General features: G+C 40.2%; 1 protein-coding gene across 1 annotated transcript; it reads right to left on the bottom strand.

Annotated features, from left to right (window-relative positions):
- Positions 1 to 1,004: 1,004 nt before the first annotated feature.
- Positions 1,005 to 13,636, bottom strand: dkk3b (dickkopf WNT signaling pathway inhibitor 3b). Its single transcript, XM_014125475.3, has 7 exons — positions 13,357 to 13,636; positions 12,822 to 12,947; positions 12,555 to 12,632; positions 10,068 to 10,160; positions 9,550 to 9,694; positions 7,283 to 7,433; positions 1,005 to 1,249 (listed from the first exon to the last, which is right to left on the bottom strand). Exons 1-7 carry the CDS (start codon positions 13,579 to 13,581, stop codon positions 1,225 to 1,227), a joined length of 843 nt encoding a protein of 280 aa, XP_013980950.1. The 5' UTR covers positions 13,582 to 13,636; the 3' UTR covers positions 1,005 to 1,224.
- Positions 13,637 to 18,336: the final 4,700 nt, after the last annotated feature.

The raw sequence follows: 18,336 nt of genomic DNA, 5'->3' as shown, positions 1-18,336 counted from the left end.
TTACACATGGTCTACGGTTGGGATGCAGGTTGGACGTACTGCTAAATTGTCTAAAACGACATTGGAGGCTGCTTATGGTAGAGAAATTAGCATCCAATTATCTGGCAACAGCTCTGGTGGACATTCCTGCAGTCAGCATGCCAATTGCACCTTCCCTCAAAACCTGAGGCATTGCAAAGGAGAAACGCTCCCTAACAGGGATGTAAAAAAAACTTGACTGTCCTTCCTGTGTTATGGTAATGATTTCGCTTTGCTTATTTGAGCTGTTCTTGCCATAATATGGACTTGGTCTTTTACCAAATAGGGCTCTCTTCTGTACACCACCCCAACTTTGTCACAACACCATTGTCTCAAACGCATTAAGAAGGAAAAAAAATCCACAAATGAACTTAACAAGGCACACCTGTTAATTGAAATGCATTCCAGGTGACTATATCATGAAGCTGGTTAAGATAATGCCTAAAGGGTACAAAGCTGTCATCAAGGCAAAGGGTGCCTACTTTGAAAAATCTCATATTTTGTATAACACTTTTGGTTGCTACATGAGTCCATGTGTTATGTCATAGTTTTGATGTATTCACTCTTATTCTACAATGTAGAAAATAGTAAGAAGAAAGGAAAAACCCTTGACTGAGTAGGTGTCCTAACTTTTGACTGGTACTGTATATTCCAGCCCTGATCATACTGAAATTGGGTAGAAGTTTCAATTAGCACCAGAATGTGACCAGTCCCAATTGCAATGTGTCCTATGACGTGCACGCATGTGTGCAATGCAACTGTTAAACTAGGTTAACCTACATACAGAGTCAACAGAATGTTGCCTTTCTACCTCAAGCATCACTGTCTGAGTCACAACTAAAGAACAGAGAGGATTCAACATCAAACAGGACATCAGATGCGTGTATAATGCTGCCATCTAGTGTGTGATATATATATATATATATATATATATATATATATATATCACTGGCCTGTAATATCAGTAGTTATAGATGGTAAGTAAATACAAGAAAACATTTTATTTATTCCAATTACATCATGAGTGCTTTCCTTAGTTAGTTGATGTGGTTGAGAACACATCTGTCGGCCCCATTTTCATCTGGTTAGGCCATTGTCTAACACAATGACAGACCGATACTAGAGCCCAGTCAGAAGTTTTCAGAAGACACACAACCATGTCTCATCTTGAGGCATTTGTCCCTCTTCACTGTATCTGGTGGTCACCTAGTTCACACACAGGGATCCGCGTCTGAAACAAAGTGTTTTTAAAGTTAGTAAAACCCATATACATTTTTTTTATACATTTCAATATGGCTCCTGAGTGGCACAGCGGTCTAAGGCACTGCATCTCAGTGCAAGAGGCATCACTACAGTTCCTGGTTCCATTCTAGGCTATATCACATCCGGGCGTGATTGGGAGTCCCATAGGGCGGCGCACAATTGGCCCAGTGTCGTCTGGGTTTGGCTGTCATTGTAAATAAGAATTTGTTCTTAACCCGACTTGCCTAGTTTGATATAACGTCACGTAAATACATTTGCTGAAATTCATGTAATGCCTTACAATATTAAATTGTAAAATGGATGGATATGACATGAGTCAAAGTTGTTCCTAATTTGGCTTCTGAAATTACTCTTTACATATTGATCAATGGAGAAATGTTTTTGGGCCACCAAGCCAAAACTTAGTCAGTGATAATTTTATCAGTCATAGTGAATAAAACATTTTTTTTTTTTTTTTTTTATTGTCAAAAACAGCACATGTTCAACTTCATACAACATTTTTTCCTCCCCATCTCAAATTGTAAAACAAAAACTATATGACAGTGAGGGAAAAAAAGTATTTGATCCCCTACTGATTTTGTACGTTTGCCCACTGACAACGAAATTATCAGTCTATAATTTTAATGGTAGGTTTATTTGAACAGTGAGAGACAGAATAACAAAAACTCCAGGAAAACACGTCAAAATTGTTATGAATTGATTTGCATTTTAATGATTTTAATGCAAAACATGACTTAGTACTTGGTGGCAAAACCCTTGTTGGCAATCAGAGGTCAGACGTTTCTTGTAGTTGGCCACCAGGTTTGCACACATCTCAGGAGGGATTTTGTCCCACTCCTCTTTGCAGATCTTCTCCAAGTCATTAAGGTTTCGAGGCTGACGTTTCGCAACTCAAACCTTCAGCTCCTTCCACAGATTTTCTATGGGATTAAGGTCTGGAGACTGGCTAGGCCACTCCAGGACCTTAATGTGCTTCTTCTTGAGACACTCCTTTGTTGCCTTGGCTGTGTGTTTTGGGTCATTGTCATGCTGGAATACCCATCCATGACCCATTTTCAATGGAAGGAGAAGGGAAGGAGGTTCTCACCCAAGATTTGACGGTACATGGCCCCGTCCATCGTCCCTTTGATGCGGTGAAGTTGTCCTGTCCCCTTAGCAGAAAAACACCCCCAAAGCATAATGTTTCCACCTCCATGTTTGACGGTGGGGATGGTGTTCTTGGGGTCATAGGCAGCATTCCTCCTCCTCCAAACACGGCGAGTTGATGCCAAAGAGCTCCATTTTGGTCTCATCTGACCACAACACTTCCACCCAGTTGTCCTCTGAATCATTCAGATGTTCATTGGCAAACTTCAGACGGGCATGTATATGTGCTTTCTTGAGCAGGGGGACCTTGCGGGCGCTGCAGGATTTCAGTCCTTCATGGCGTAGTGTGTTACCAATTGTTTTCTTGGTGACTATAGTAAAGGTCGACCGATTATGATTTTTCAACGCTGATACCAATAATTGGAGGACCCAAAAAAGCCGATACCGATTAAAATCGGCAGTTTTTTTTAAAATTTAAAATAACAATTACAACAATACTGAATGAACACTTATTTTAACTTAATATAATACATCAATAAAATCTATTTAGCCTCAAATAATGAAACGTGTTCAATTTGGTTTAAATAATGCGAAAACAAAGTGTAATATGCGCCATGTAAGAAAGCTAACGGTTAAGTTCCTTGCTCAGAACATGAGAACATATGAAAACTGGTGGTTCCTTTTAACATGAGTCTTCAATATTCCCAGGTAAGAAGTTTTAGGTTGTATTTATAGGAATTATAGGACTATTTCCCTCTATACAATTTGTATTTCATATACCTTTGACTATTGGATGTTCTTATAGGCACTTTAGTATTGCCAGTGTAACAGTATCGCTTCCATCCCTCTCCTCGCTCCTACCTGGGCTCGAACCAGGAACACATCGACAACAGCCACCCTTGAAGCAGCGTTATCCATGCAGAGCAAGTGACGTTTGAAACGCTATTAGCGCGCACCCCGCTAACTAGCTAGCCATTTCACATGGGTTACACCAGCCTAATCTCGGGAGTTGATAGGCTTGAAGTCATAAACAGCGCAATGCTTGAAGCATTGCGAAGAGCTGCTGGCAAAACGCACGAAAGTGATTTTTGAATGAATGCTTACGAGCCTGCTGGTGCCTACCATCGCTCAGTCAGACTGCTCTATCAAATCATAGACTTAATTATAAACACACAGACATACGAGCCTTAGGTCATTAATATGGTCGAATCCGGAAACTATCACGTTTATTCTTTCAGTGAAATACGGAACCGTTCCGTATTTTATCTAACGGGTGGCATCCATAAGTCAAAATATTCCTGTTACATTGCACAACCTTCAATGTTATGTCATAGTTACGTAAAATTCTGGCAAATTAGTTCGCAACGAGCCAGGCGGCCCAAACTGTTGCATATACCCTGACTCTGCGTGCAATGAACTCAAGAGAAGTGACACAATTTCACCTGGTTAATATTGCCTGCTAACCTGGATTTCTTTTAGCTAAATATGCAGGTTTAAAAATATATACTTCTGTGTATTGATTTTAAGAAAGGCATTGAGGTTTATGGTTAGGTACAGTCATGCAATGATTGTGCTTTTTTCGCAAATGCGCTTTTGTTAAATCATCCCCCGTTTGGCGAAGTCGGCTGTCTTTGTTTGGAAGAAATAGTCTTCACAGTTCGCAACGAGCCAGGTGGCCCAAACTGCTGCATATATCCTGACTCTGTTGCAAGAGAAGTGACACATTTTCCCTAGTTAAAAGAAATTCATGTTAGCAGGCAATATTAACTAAATATGCAGGTTTAAAAATTATACTTGTGTATTGATTTTAAGAAAGGCATTGATGTTTATGGTTAGGTACACGTTGGAGGAACGTGTACCTTAGCGATTATATGTAACGCAGGACAGGCTAGATAAACTAGTAACATCAACCATGTGTAGTTAACTAGTGATTATGATTGATTGTTTTTTATAAGATAAGTTTAATGCTAGCTAGCAACTTACCTTGGCTTCTTACTGCATTCGCAGAACAGGCAGGCTCCTCGTGGAGTGCAATGTAAAGCAGGTGGTTAGAACGTTGGACTAGTTAACCGTAAGGTTGCAAGATTGAATCCCCGACAAGGTAAAAATCTGTCGTTCTGCCCCTGAACAAGGCAGTTAACCCACCGTTCCTAGGCCGTCATTGAAAATAAGAATGTGTTCTTAACCGACTTGCCTAGTTAAATAAAGGTCTTAAAAAAAACAACAAAAAACAAGTCGGCATCCAAAAATACCGATTTCTGATTGTTATGAAAACTTGAAATCGTCCCCAATTAATCGGCCATTCCGATTAATCGGTCGACCTCTAGACTATGGTCCCTGCTGCCTTGAGATCATTGACAAGATCCTCCCGTGTAGTTCTGGACTGATTCCTCACCGTTCTCATGATCATTGCAACTCCACGAGGTGAGATCTTGCATGGAGCCCCAGGCCGAGGGATATTGACAGTTCTTTTGTGTTTCTTCCATTTGCGAATATTCGCACCAACTTGTCACCTTCTCACCAAGCTGCTTGGCGATGGTCTTGTAGCCCATTCCAGCCTTGTGTAGGTCTACAATCTTGTCCCTAACATCCTTGGAGAGCTCTTTGGTCTTGGCCATGGTGGAGAGTTTGGAATCTGATTGATTGATTGCTTCTGTGGACAGGTGTCTTTTATACAGATAACAAGCTGAGATTAGGAGCACTCCCTTTAAGAGTGTGCTCCTAATCTCAGCTCGTTACCTGTATAAAAGACACCTGGGAGACAGAAATCTTTCTAATTGAGAGTGGGTCAAATACTTATTTCCCTCATTAAAATGCAAATCATTTTAACATTTGACATGTGTTTTTCTGGATTTTTTTGTTTTTATTCTGTCTCTCACTGTTCAAATAAACCTACCATTAAAATTATAGACTGATCATTTCTTTGTCAGTGGGCAAACGTACAAAATCAGCAGGGGATCAAATACTTTTTTCCCCTCACTGTAAGTGCCTCCAGCTTAATTAAATAATGAAAAAAATTGCCTGAGATCAGGCACTAGGGTGTTTTTAATTTATATATTTTTTACTTTTTGTATTTTACCCCCCTTTTTCGATTGTCTCATCACTGCAAATCCCTAAAGGGCTCGGGAGAGGCGAAAGTGGAGTCATGCGTCCTCCTAAACATGACCTGCCTAACCACGCTCCTAAACAAGGTAGCCAGCCGCACCAATGTGTTGGAGAAAACACTGTTCAACTGGCTACCGAGGTCAGCCTGCAGGCACCCGGCCTGCCACAAGGAGTTGCTAGGGCGCGATGAGCCAAGTTAAGCTCCCCGGCCAAACTCTCCCCTAACCCGGACGACGCTGGGCCAATTGTGTGGCACAGACCGGGAATGAACCCGGGTCTGTAGTAACACCTCTAGCACTGCCTTAGTGGCCTCCCGAGTGGTGCAGCGGTCTATCTATTTAAACAACTATACAGTACCAGTCAAAAGTTTGGACACACCTACTCATTCAAGGGTTCTTTATTTTTACTATTTTCTTCATTGTAGAATAATAGTGAAGATATCAAAACCATTAAAATAACAGATATGGAATCATGTAGTAACAAGAAAGAAAAAAAGTGTTAAACAAATCGATATGTTTTATATTTGAGATTCTTCAAAGCAGCCACCCTTTGCCTTGATGACAGCTTTGCAAACTTGTGGATTGTGGAGGCCAGGTCATCTGATGCAGCACTCCATCCTTCTTGGTCAAATAGCCCTGACACAGCCTGGAGGTGTGTCTTGGGTCATTGTCCGGTTGTAAAACAAATGATAGTGGGACTTAGCGCAAACCAGATGGGATGGCGTGTCGCTGCAGAATGCTGGGGTAGCCATGCTGGTTAAGTGTGTCTTGAATTCTAAATAAATCACTGACAGTGTCACCAGCAAAGCACCCCCACACCTTCATGCTTCACAGTGGGAACCACACATGCGGAGATCATGCTTTCACCTACTCAGTGTCTCACAAAGACACAGCGGTTGGAACCAAAAATTTCAAATTTGGACATTAAACCGGATTTCCACCGGTTTAATGTCCATTGCTTGTGTTTCTTGGCCCAAGCAAGTCGCTTCTTTTTGGTCCTTTAGTAGTGGTTTCTTCGCAGCAATTTGACCATGGAAGGCCTGATTTACGCAGTCTCCTCTGAACAGTTGATGTTGAGATGTGTGTTACTTGAACTCTGAAGCATTTATTTGGGCTGCAATCTGAGGTGCAGTTAACTGTAATGAACTTATCCTCTGCAGCAGAGGTAACTCTGGGTCTTACTCTCCTGTGGTGGTCCTCATGAGAGCCAGTTTCTTCATACTGCTTTCAAAAGTCTTTGAAATTTTCCACATTGACTGACCTTCATGTCTTAAAGTACAAGGTACACCTGTTAATTGAAATGCATTCCAGGTGACTACCTCATGAAGCTGGTTGAGAGAATGCCTAGAGTGTGCAAAGCTGTCAAAGCAAAGGGTGGCTACTTGAAGAATCTCAAATATATTTTGATTTGTTTAACACTTTTTGGGTTACTACATGATTCCATATGTGTTATTTCATAGTGTTGATGTATTCACTATTATTCTACAATGTAGAAAATAGTAAAAATAAGAGAAAACCCCTGGAATGAGTAGGTGTCCAAACTTTTGACTGGTACTGTATATCGATAACATGTGACAATTCTTTAATGCATTTCTGAAAGTATTTTAAAATGCATTAAAATACATTTAACATTTTGTGATGTTTTACATATGTTAGAATGTATTTCAAATGTTTTAAATATATATAACATGTATCCTAAATAGTGTAGCGGTAAAAATACATTGCAATAGTTTATTTTTTGTATGGGAAACATCTGACAGACCCATATGCAACAATCACAGTTGTTTTATGAGGATTAGAGATGCTCTCACCCATGGGGTTGGCAGTGGAGCCCGCCAGCACAGAGGCAGTATTCCCTCGGACCCTCCACGTCCCAGGACAACATGTCCATCAGCAAGTTAGGGTGGCTGTTGCACGCTTCACCCTTATCCGGCCTGGGCTGGCACACTGGGAAGAGCAGCTCTGCAACCAAGCAGAGGAGATGAGGATCGTAAGAGGGGGACAAGGGGTGAAGAAAGCATATTAGACAGGGAAGGGGAATGCATGAACCTATAGGAAAGAATGAAGTAGGTACAGGCTGGGCTCTAATTTACAACAGTATTGGTAACATATGCTCCTAAATATTTAGCTGTGCCGTGCAGTGCACCTGGAATGCTGATTTGGTAGCCTAGAAAAATATTCATCCAGATAATATACTAAATGACAAAATGATGTGTTGTTGGGAGCAAGCAAAGTTGTTACATTTGTGTTTCATGTCTGTCTGATACAAATAAGCGACATAAGAGGCCACTAGGGGACCCACCACCCCCCCCCCCCCAAAAAACATATATATATATATATTTTGTTTCAAAATATGGTAGTGCATCAGCAGTTTTACTTGTGTTGTGTCAGTCACTCAATTAGCCCATGTCAGCTAACATTTTTAGATTGCTAGCTGGCTAGACCAATCTAAAAATGTTAGCTAACATGGGCTAATTAATCTGGGTGAGGGCAGGGCACTTGCGTAGGTGCTCTGACCTGCAGGGGGCCCCCATTGAGTTTGTTAGTCACTCAGATATATGAACATGGCATTAAGTCATGGCAAAAGGTGTGGAACTGCAGGAAAATGTATTTTCTCCACCGCCAGGACAACTCATCACAAGAAAAGAAAAAAATTGTCACACAATTGCTAAGGGGGAGACGAGAGTGTCTGATCATGTGTTTAAGCAGACACTACATTTTTTCTTTTCATCATGAATTCGCGGTACACATTTGATAATTTAAATCAACCATATTGCAGGCCGTTTAAATGACTATTGGCCGCTAGCCATTTGTTTGAATATATATATATATATATATATATATATATTAAAATACCTTGTCCAGTCATGTTACCCTTCTTGCTAACAACCTGGTAACGCCACCAGTATGGTTTAAAATGGCACTGGAAGAAATGGGACTGGATAGCTACCTCAGGATTACCTCTGACGGTACATCCATTTTGGGCCTTTTAAATTAACGATATATAACCGTTAAAGAATATAACTTAGAAATGCCTCATGAATTTAGTTAAACGCCCAGTGCAGTCAGAATTCAGTTTTTCCTGTGTTGTGTTATTTCCTGATAGTTGCTGGTTTAAAATAAAATCTAGACAAGACCTTGTAATCAAGCAGGTTTTCATGGGCAGGAGTTGACTTGATTGGTGATATCACCAGGCAGTAAATTGGATAATACACCAATAACAAGAGTTCCAAACCTCTGCCAATAACAGCTAGTTTTCCCCTTCAGACCACGTCGACAGTCCTAGCAAAATTCTTGCTTGAGAAATAGTTATCTAAAAAGCAATTTTTGGCCATTGTAATGGAAAAATATTACAGTAAGGTAGTTAACCGTTACCCATAAATGATTTGATAAAAAAACAGCTGCATTGGGCCTTTATACTTTCTTACCCCATCAAAGCCCAAAATACAAGCTTCTTGTACTCCACTGTTTGTAAACAATGTCATTGTACACAACACTGTATAGCCTCAAAGCATGGACAAAACTATAATTTATCTCATGGATGGTCAGTCCTTGCATCCATAGCTCTGTCTATACATTTGAGTGGTTACTTTTCCCCAGCCCCATCCGTCAGCTTTGTACCAAAACAAGGGCAAGGTGGCCAGTTTATCGTTTGAACTGCAGATTGCCCCTTTAAAAAGGCCAAGTGTAGTCAAAAACATGATTTACTACATTATATATAAATAACACATTGTAGAATAATAGTGAAGACATAAAAACTATGAAATAACAAATATGGAATCATGTAGTAACCAAAAACAGGTTCATTGGACTTTTTTAAAATGTTTTTAAAAAAGGTAGAATTAATATACTGTGGCCTTTTTTTCTGGTAGTTCTATAGAGTTTGGACTACTAACTTTAAAGATGGGCGCACCAGTGATACCAATGAAAAGGTTCATTTAGAATCATGGGTACAGGAGAGAAAAAAAGAGAAAGAGGACCAGTAAGTAACAAAATACTTTAACAAACCAAACAATACCTTGAACAGTTAATTCAATCGATAGGTTTTTGGGCACTGTATGTGCGTTTGACCATATACCTTTGAGAACGGCACAGCAGTGTTTTGGCTTACAGTCACTCTGGTACTGACAGATGCTGCCTGCATTGCCCTTGGTGGCATTCTTAGTGCACTGTCCCCACACACAGGTCTGGTCTGAACAACACTCTTCATCCTTTGTGCAGGTCTAAAAAAAAAATATATATATACATTAGTAATAGTCATTTTTTGTGATTGGAACAAGCTGGGAATCAGAGACATAATCTAAACCAGGGACGGCCCGCAGACCAATTGGAGTGTATTGATGTGGGTATGCAGACCCACAAGCCACTGCGGACCCTCATGAGTAGTTATGATTTTTTGTGGCCCCCACCCCCATCAAAGATGCCCATCCCTGATCTAGAACTTCACAAGATCTGGAGTATCATCATAAGTACACAACTTGGGTACATGGCATTTGTTTACATCCCTTTTGTTTCCATTTCTCAACTCAATGTAAGGCTGAATTTTGACTCAGGATTGGGATGAAAATAAGATGTTTCTCCCAAAAAAAGACTCACCATATCAACATCTTTGCAGGGGAGGCACTTGGAGCTTACTATCTCATATAGGCAGTAACTGTTCTTACCACAATCTTCATCAAGCATACATTCCTGGTAAGAGAAAACACATTCAGACAGGACCAACCAGCATCCACACAACACACCATCCAACCCCCCTCCCACAGAGGTACACCCATATTCCCTGTTTTATTAGCCTGTCCAATTTCTGCAATGTTTGTTTTCACACAAATGCTTTGCTCATAAGGGATGTGCATAGACCTTTACATTGAGTACAGATCGATTGATGGCTAAAAATCAGGAAATTCCAGTTAAAATGGTATTCTTGTTAGACTGAACAACTGACCTGAACACTGGCCCTCCATCAGCCTGAGGAAACAGCTTCTGCCAAAATCAGTCATCTAAACCTCGTGATTAACTTTATCTCTTCATGCTATGTGGAGTCGGGGAAACTCAGCCAGCTTACAAAAACAACATACTTTGTCAGAGAGCTCCCAAAGTCTGTCAGCCTTGAGCACTTGGCTACTGAGAATGGAGACCTGACGGGTCTGTGGATATGCCTAACACGGTCTTCTCCCACACCTAGCAACATGAGAATACAGCATTTCACTACACAAACAGTATCCGATTCACTTGCCATGAGTAAACCTGAACCATTTATTATTTCATAACATTGGCTGTGTGTGGTGTTCATCATTACCTAATTACTTCCATTGTGGGAAGTCAAGATGTGAGCATACACAGTGTATTATGATGCGTTTTTGTTTCAATCTCTTTTACACTCCATTGAACCACAAAGACATGTACTGTATCAAATAACAGGCAGGATCAAACACACATCCCCGCCTTCCATCTCCATGGCAGCCTGGACTAGTCTAGACAGATGCGGGTTGTGTCACTAACAGCAGTCTGGCAACCATCAACAGTAAGAATTTCCTTCACTGCGTACCACTCAAATCCATCTCAGCCAACCCCTTAGCTCACATGAAGTAACAATGCATATCTAGGATATAGCTTCTTGCTTTATTATGTTCTTATTTCTTGTGTGTTTTTGTTCTACCTTCTGTAATTTTTTTGTGATGGATTACTGCATTGTTGAGTTTGGAGTTTGCAATGAAGGCATTTCACTGTACTTGTGCTCGTGACATTAAAACATAAGAATATCTCTGCAAAAGCTTCAGTACAAAAAAGGCTTCCCAGTTGGCCAGACGGGATAACTCAGTGTTGGGGGACTGGAGGAGACATGCTGCTCACCAACCTTAATACCCTGTAATTCTGTTGATAAATCACAGCTGTTGAGGCATCATACTGTGCATAGGGCTGCGCTTCATTTTTCCCAAAGCAGAACATTTTCCCCCCCACTAAATATTTAACCAAACGCATCTCTGTGGAGCAGCCCACACAGCAGCAAAATTAAGTAGACACAAGTTTCTAAAACGTAAAATGACTCAAGTGCAAGTCATTTGAGGTTTCCAGCAGGCTGTTTCCATGCATTTTTCTTCATGTCTATTAATTCAACCACATTCTGTAATGATGCCAGGAAAGGAAAAAGATCAAAACACTACCATAAAATCTCCAATGTTGCAACAGCCTGTGGAATAATGGCTTAATATTGGTGTTCTCATGTTTTTAAAAAGTGTAAAGTATATGGCCACCTCTTTAAAATACACTATGATCTCATTAATTATAAAAGACAGACAATCTATTCACAACGTTGTAAAGCGTTCTGTCTTTTTAGTTTTCCTGGAGTAGCTCAGAAATGACTTGGAAAAGAACACTGGTTTGAAACTGGGGCAACAGGATACATTGTTTCAGTCTCAAAACAAAATGGCTGTACCCAGTTCCCTCCTTCCTTGCATAATCAGCTGTTAGATGAGGAAAAGGTTAATAAAAGAGCAGAGGAAAATAGGCAATGGTAGAAGAGCTAGGTTTAAGTTATTCAACAGGCTTTTCCATTTGTTTTAGAGGAATAGCAATTGACTTAATTATTGTCTTGATGCTCCACCTCAATAAACTTACTTAGCTATATCACATAGTATCCAAACAATACATATCATCAGGTTTGGGATCAATTGCACTTCAATTCCAGCATATTCAGGAGATAACTTTGACCTAAAAATTCCCAGAGAAAATATTGAAACACCTAAGGTTTTAATTACCATACACTGCCTCTAGCGTGGGGACGAGGTTATGGAGTGTGAGACAGAGAGATCACATCTGTGTAGTCATCATGTGACTGATTCGGTTTCTTCAACTGTCACACCCTGCTATGGTCTCACCTCATTCCATCTGGCTATTATTCAACATATACAAACATCCTTGTCTGAATACAATAACGGTCATGGGATTGATCTGATGATCAGTACCCAGCTGTTTTCAGACTTGGAAACTGAAACACCTCTTACCTCAAACTGGTTTGCATTAAACTCCCTGCGATCCTTTTTTCAGCACCTAACAAATCAAAAAATATATCTAATACAAACTCACATGATCAACTTCGTTCCATTGGCCATTGATCTCGATATGGGTCTGGAAGTGAGTCCCCCCTGTTCTGTTGTCCATTTCCTAGAAGAGAAACCGGATACTTTCCTTGTCAGAAAACCTAAACATTTAATGCCAAAAGAACCAACCATTGTGTCTGATCTCCCTCTAGAATATAAAACATCCAGATAAAATGTACATGTTGATGACTTGTGACATGCATCCGCACATGATCTTGCATCATTCCCTCACCCTGTTTGTTAGTGCACCTACCTTGTCAATCCTCTCCGCTATGTAAACAGTGTGGTTCCTGTTGTCCCTATATGTACTGGTCTCATTGTGGTAGTTTGGAAGCAAATCCAGTATATTAAGCAATGATTTGGCACTCTCATTGACCATCTATGAGAAAAAGTGATAAACATTACAATTGTGAGCACATCTTGTTTGTTACACAGTTCATATATCTGGTTCTATGATATACCATGCATATGCAACATACAATTTAAATCCTTTCATTTATTAAATAGCACTTAAAGTACAAGACAGACATACAGAACATTAATATTTACCAACAACTGATGTGTGTGTGTGTGTGTGTGGTAGACTACAAGGAAAGCAGGCTACAGGCTATTAATCAGGTATAATAAAAACACACAGCCTGGCTCTACCCATGGCCACAACGTCAAAAGTTTTCCTGTAATTAAAAACGTATTGTAAATAGTCTGCTATTAAAAATAATTAAAGGATAGTTGTAAATAGTCTATTGAATTATAGTGTATTATTACATATAGCAGAATGGAACATTTACCTGATCCACAGCCTCCTCCAGTACGTGCTGCGTGTCCTCCATCAACATCTCCACCTCTCGGAACATTTCGTTTAGAGTCGCATGACCTCCATTCAAATGGTCCTCGAAACTAACACCAGTTATCGAGGTGTCCGGGATGGTCTTCGGGCTCGAGATTCCATTCACTAAACACAAACAAAAAGTAAGCGCTGCAACCTGCATCATCCTCGTGGTAGGACCAGACATACTTGTACCAGCAGCATGCAAGAAGGACGCTGACGCACACAAAGCACAGCTGTTTTATTTGGAAACTCAGAAGGGAAAAAAGAAACCGGAAAAAGAATCATGGTATTTTTAACGGGATCTATGGTAAGTATAAAGCCAAAGTATTGGGATCCAGAATGTATTGTATTATCTAAATGATTATTGGAAAATGAGGATTCTGATTCTATTGTTGCTGCTGCTTCCATTGATGGTGATGATAATAAAAAATGTCCCTTAATCAGCACATGTTCTTACCTTAAGTATATTGTCTTTGGATGTTACATTTTTAACACTAGAATTGACCTATTATTTTGTTCACACTATCACCATACATTCATTATTGGCCCTAGGACTACTATTATGGATTTATATGGTTAAAACGCAATAGCATATCACTGGCTAAGTAAATATACATTTTGGAAGCAGCACATTTCTCATATTTTTAAAAAACTTTCTTTATTTAGCATGAAATGCAGAGAGCGCGAAGTTGACAGAGTTGCCTATGCTGTGCCGGAAGCGTGACCATATATAGACCGTATATATGGTGGATTTGCAATAGCACTGTTTGTCCTGTAGATGGGGATGTAGGTCTAATCCTTTTTTCAGACGCATGTAGTCAAGGAACATACGATCAGTCTATGATTCCGTGGGAAAATTCAACGAAAACAACACTTTTTTACACAATCAAATGTTCTTTGATAGTTATTTGATGATTTATTTTTACAATATGTTTCCATATTTCAAATGTATGGGATCCATAACTCACTAGTAGGTACTCACAGAGGCCCCTAGGGCCATTGGCCCCCTCTTGAAATGTGCTTATCATACATAGCTCATTGATCATATCTAGATTCACTTTGCTGTGTGGCTGCTTTGTCAAACAGAAGCTTTAATATGTTACTCCTCGAACACACTGACAGTGTCATTGCATTTTGGTACACCAGAAGTACATTCTTTTCCAATGAAACGCTGCATTTACCTTGCACCATTGCGTTACAGAGGCAGTTGCAGTGAGTTCTATGTGGTGCATGTGTTGTATTTATCGAACGTATGCATCAAACTGTATGCCTAGACTGCTTGACAGAAATGGTAGCAGAAGGTGAATGTTAAACTTTTGTTGCACACATATCCAGATGGTGCTGCGTACCATTTTGTGCAATGATGCTGTAGGTGTGATCAAGGCATTTACAAAATAGCCTAAAACACTACTCAGCAAACTGGACGTAGTCTATCACAGTGCCATCCGTTTACCCTCTTGCTCTTTTGCACCCCAGTATCTCTACTTGCACATCATCATCTGCACATCTATCACTCCAGTGTAATGCTACATTTTAATTATTTTTGCCTCTAGGGCCTATTTATTGCCTACCTCCCTACTCTTCTACGTTTGCACACACTGTACATAGATTTTTCCATTTTTATTTTCTTCTGTGTTATTGACTGTACGTTTGTTTATGTGTAACTGTTGTTTTTGTCGCACTGCTTGGCTTTATCTTGGCAGTTGTAAATGAGAACTTGTTCTCAACTGGCCTACTTGGTTAAATAAAGGTAAAATGAAATAAATAGAAAATGTATTGTGTGAGAAGGAGAAGTTGATATGTCTCTGGAACTCAAGCCCTCCAAGTGGACAGCTGTCACTGGGCAATAAAACACCATGCAATGTGGAGGAGTGCCCAGCCCTCCTTGAGTGTGTGTTTGTGTTATGTCTTTCCTAATCTCTCATGGGCAGACAACGTAAACATAAATGGTACCGTAGAATTAAGCAATAAGGCCGGAGCGGGTGTGGTATATGGCCAATATACCACGGCTAAGGACTGTTCATATGCACGACAGGGCTGTGTCCAACGCAGAGTGCAATATACCACAAACCCCTGAGGTACGTTATTGCCATTATAAACTGGTTACCAATGTAATTAGAGCAGTAAAAATAAATGTTTTGTCGTACCCGTGGTATACGGTTTGATATACCAAGGCTGACAGCCATGGTTTTCGTCCATGGTTATTTGGAAAAATCATGATTTCACAGGTGTATACATAGCCGCGGGAAGAAGGGGTGGTGAGGGTGCTGCAGCACCCCATGAAAAATCTGAATTCAAAAAATATATTTATAAAATATATATTATTTTTGTAAAAAAATATTTTTTCACAACTGGGCATTTTCTAGTATTAGCGGACCAATATACACCGATATACTGTAGACGTATATAACACAAGCTAAAAAAAATTATGCATCTTTGCTTTGACAAAAAAAGGTAGTTAAACTCTATAATTAATTACTTGCAGGATTAAATATTTGGAATTGTAACAGTTGTTGCCCTGTCCCTTTCTCTGCAATTGTCATTCTAATGGAATCCAGAAAAAACAAAACCCGGTCCTCAAACATTTACAGTACCAGTCAAAAGTTTGGACACAAGGGTTTTTCTTTATTTTACTATTTTCTACATTGTAGAATAATAGTGAAGACATCAAAATGATGAAATAACACATATGGAATCATGTACTGTAGTAACCAAAAAAGTGTTAAACAAATCAAAATATGTTTTATATTTTAGATTCTTCAAAGTAGCCACCCTTTGCACACTCTTGGCATTCTCTTAAACAGCTGTCACGTCCTGATCAGTAAAGGCATCATTTGTCATTGTAGTATGGTCAGGGCGTGGCAGGGGGTGTTGTTTTTGTGTGTTTTGGGGTTGGTTTATTTAGAGGGGATTTGTTCTAGTTTTCATTTTCTATGTTCGTTTTCTATGTGTGGCCGAGTAGGGTTTCCAATCAGAGGCAGGTGTCTTTCGTTGTCTCTGATTGGAAGCCATACTTAGGCAGCCCTTTTTTCCTTTGGGTTTGTGGGTGGTTGTTTTCTGTATAGCCCGTGTGCCTTACGGAACTGGTTGGTCATGTGTTTATTTTGTTTGAGTGTTCACTCTAAATAAAGAAAGAAGATGAGCACTATACCCGCTGCGCCTTGGACTGTCCCTTACGACGTGTATGACAACAGCTTCACATGGAATGCTTTTCCAACGGTCATGAAGGAGTTCCCACATATGCTGAGCATTTGTTGGCTGCTTTTCCTTCACTCTGCGGTCCAACTCATCCCAAACCATCTCAGTTGGGTTGAGGTCAGGTGATTGTGGAGGCCAGGTCATCTGATGCAGCACTCCATCACTCTCCTTCTTGGCGAAATAGCCCTTACACAGCCTAGATATGTATTTTGGCTTATTGTCCTGTTGAAAAACAAATGATCGTCCAACTAAGCGCAAACCAGATGGGATGGTGTATCGCTGCAGAATGCTGTGGTAGCCATGCTTGTTAAGGGTGCCTTGAATTCTAAATAAATCACAGACAGTGTCACCAGCAAAGCACCCCCACACCATCTCACCTCCTGTGGTAACTACACATGCAGAGATCATCATGTTATGGTCCTCATGAGAGACAGTTTCATCATAGCGCTTGATGATTTTTGCGACTGCACTTGAAGAAACTTTAAAAGTTCTTGAAATTATCCGGATTGACTGACCTTCATGTCTTAAAGTAATGATGGACTGTCATTTCTCTTTGCTTATTTGAGCTGTTCTTGTCATAATATGGACTTGGCCTTTTACTAAATAGGGATCTCTTCTGTATACCATCCCAACCTTGTCACAACACAATTGACTCAAATGCATTAAGAAGAAAATAAATTCCACAAATGAACTTTTAAGAAGGCACACCTGTTATTTGAAATGCATTCCAGGTGACTACCTCATGAAGCTGGTTGAGAGAATGCCTATAGTGTGCAAAGCTGTCATCAAGGCAAAGGTTGGCTACTTTGAAGAATCTCAAATATATTTAGATTTGTTTTTTGGTTACACTTTTTTGGTTACTACATAATTCCATATGTGTTATTTCATAGTTTTGATGTATTCACTATTATTCTACAATGTAGAAAATAGAAGAAAGAAAAACCCTTGAATGACTAGGTGTCCAAACTTTTGACTGGTACTGTATATTCCAGCCCTGATCATACTGAAAACTGAAATTGGGTAGAAGTTTCAATTAGCACCAGAATATGTGACCATTCCCAATGGCAATGTGTCCTATGACCACAGATTCTGATATTTCAGCCACACCGTTGCTGACAGGTGTACAAAATTGAGCATACCGCCATGCAATCTCCATAGACAAACATTGGCAGTAGAATGTTTTTTGGAGCTCAGTGACATTCAGTGTGGCACTGTCATAGGATGCCACCTTTCAACAAGTCAGTTCGTCAAATTTCTGCCATGCTAGAGCTGCTCCGGTCAACTGTAAGTCCTGTTATTGCGAAATGGATACATCTAGGAGCAACAACTGCTCAGCTGCTAAGTGGTAGGCCACACAAGCTCACAGAACAGAACCGCTGAGGTATGTAGCGCATAAATATCATCTGTCCTCACTACTGAGTCCTAATCTGCCTCTGGATGCAATGTCAGCACAAAAACTGTTCGTCTGGAGCTTCATGAAATGGGTTTCCATAGCCGAGCAAACACACACAAGCCTAAGATCACCATGCTTTATGCCACGCGTCGGCTGGAGTGGTGTAAAGCTCGCCGCCATTGGACTCTGGAGCAGTGGAAACGTGTTTTCTGGAGTGATGAATCACACTTCACCATCTGGCAGTCCGAAGGACGAATCTTGGTTTGGCGGATACCAGAGCGCTACCTACTCCGATGCATAGTGCCAACTATAAAGTTTGGTATAAAAGGAATAATGATCTGGGAATGT

This window comes from Salmo salar, chromosome 10, assembly GCF_965601325.2.
Source record: "Salmo salar chromosome 10, fSalSal1, whole genome shotgun sequence".
NCBI classification, from domain to species: Eukaryota; Metazoa; Chordata; class Actinopteri; order Salmoniformes; family Salmonidae; genus Salmo; species Salmo salar.
Note: the sequence above shows the minus strand (reverse complement) of the source record. Positions and strands in the feature narration are given on the sequence as shown.

Bases quoted from the DNA above. Each gene is read 5' to 3' on its own strand.
- dkk3b (XM_014125475.3), bottom strand. From the start codon at position 13,581: ATGTCTGGTCCTACCACGAGGATGATGCAGGTTGCAGCGCTTACTTTT. The intron at 12,948-13,356 runs GTAAATGTTCCA...TTTTTCTCATAG, and splicing joins TGGAGGAGGCTGTGGATCAG to ATGGTCAATGAGAGTGCCAA. The intron at 7,434-9,549 runs GTATATGGTCAA...GCTTGGTTGCAG, and splicing joins CTGCTGTGCCGTTCTCAAAG to AGCTGCTCTTCCCAGTGTGC.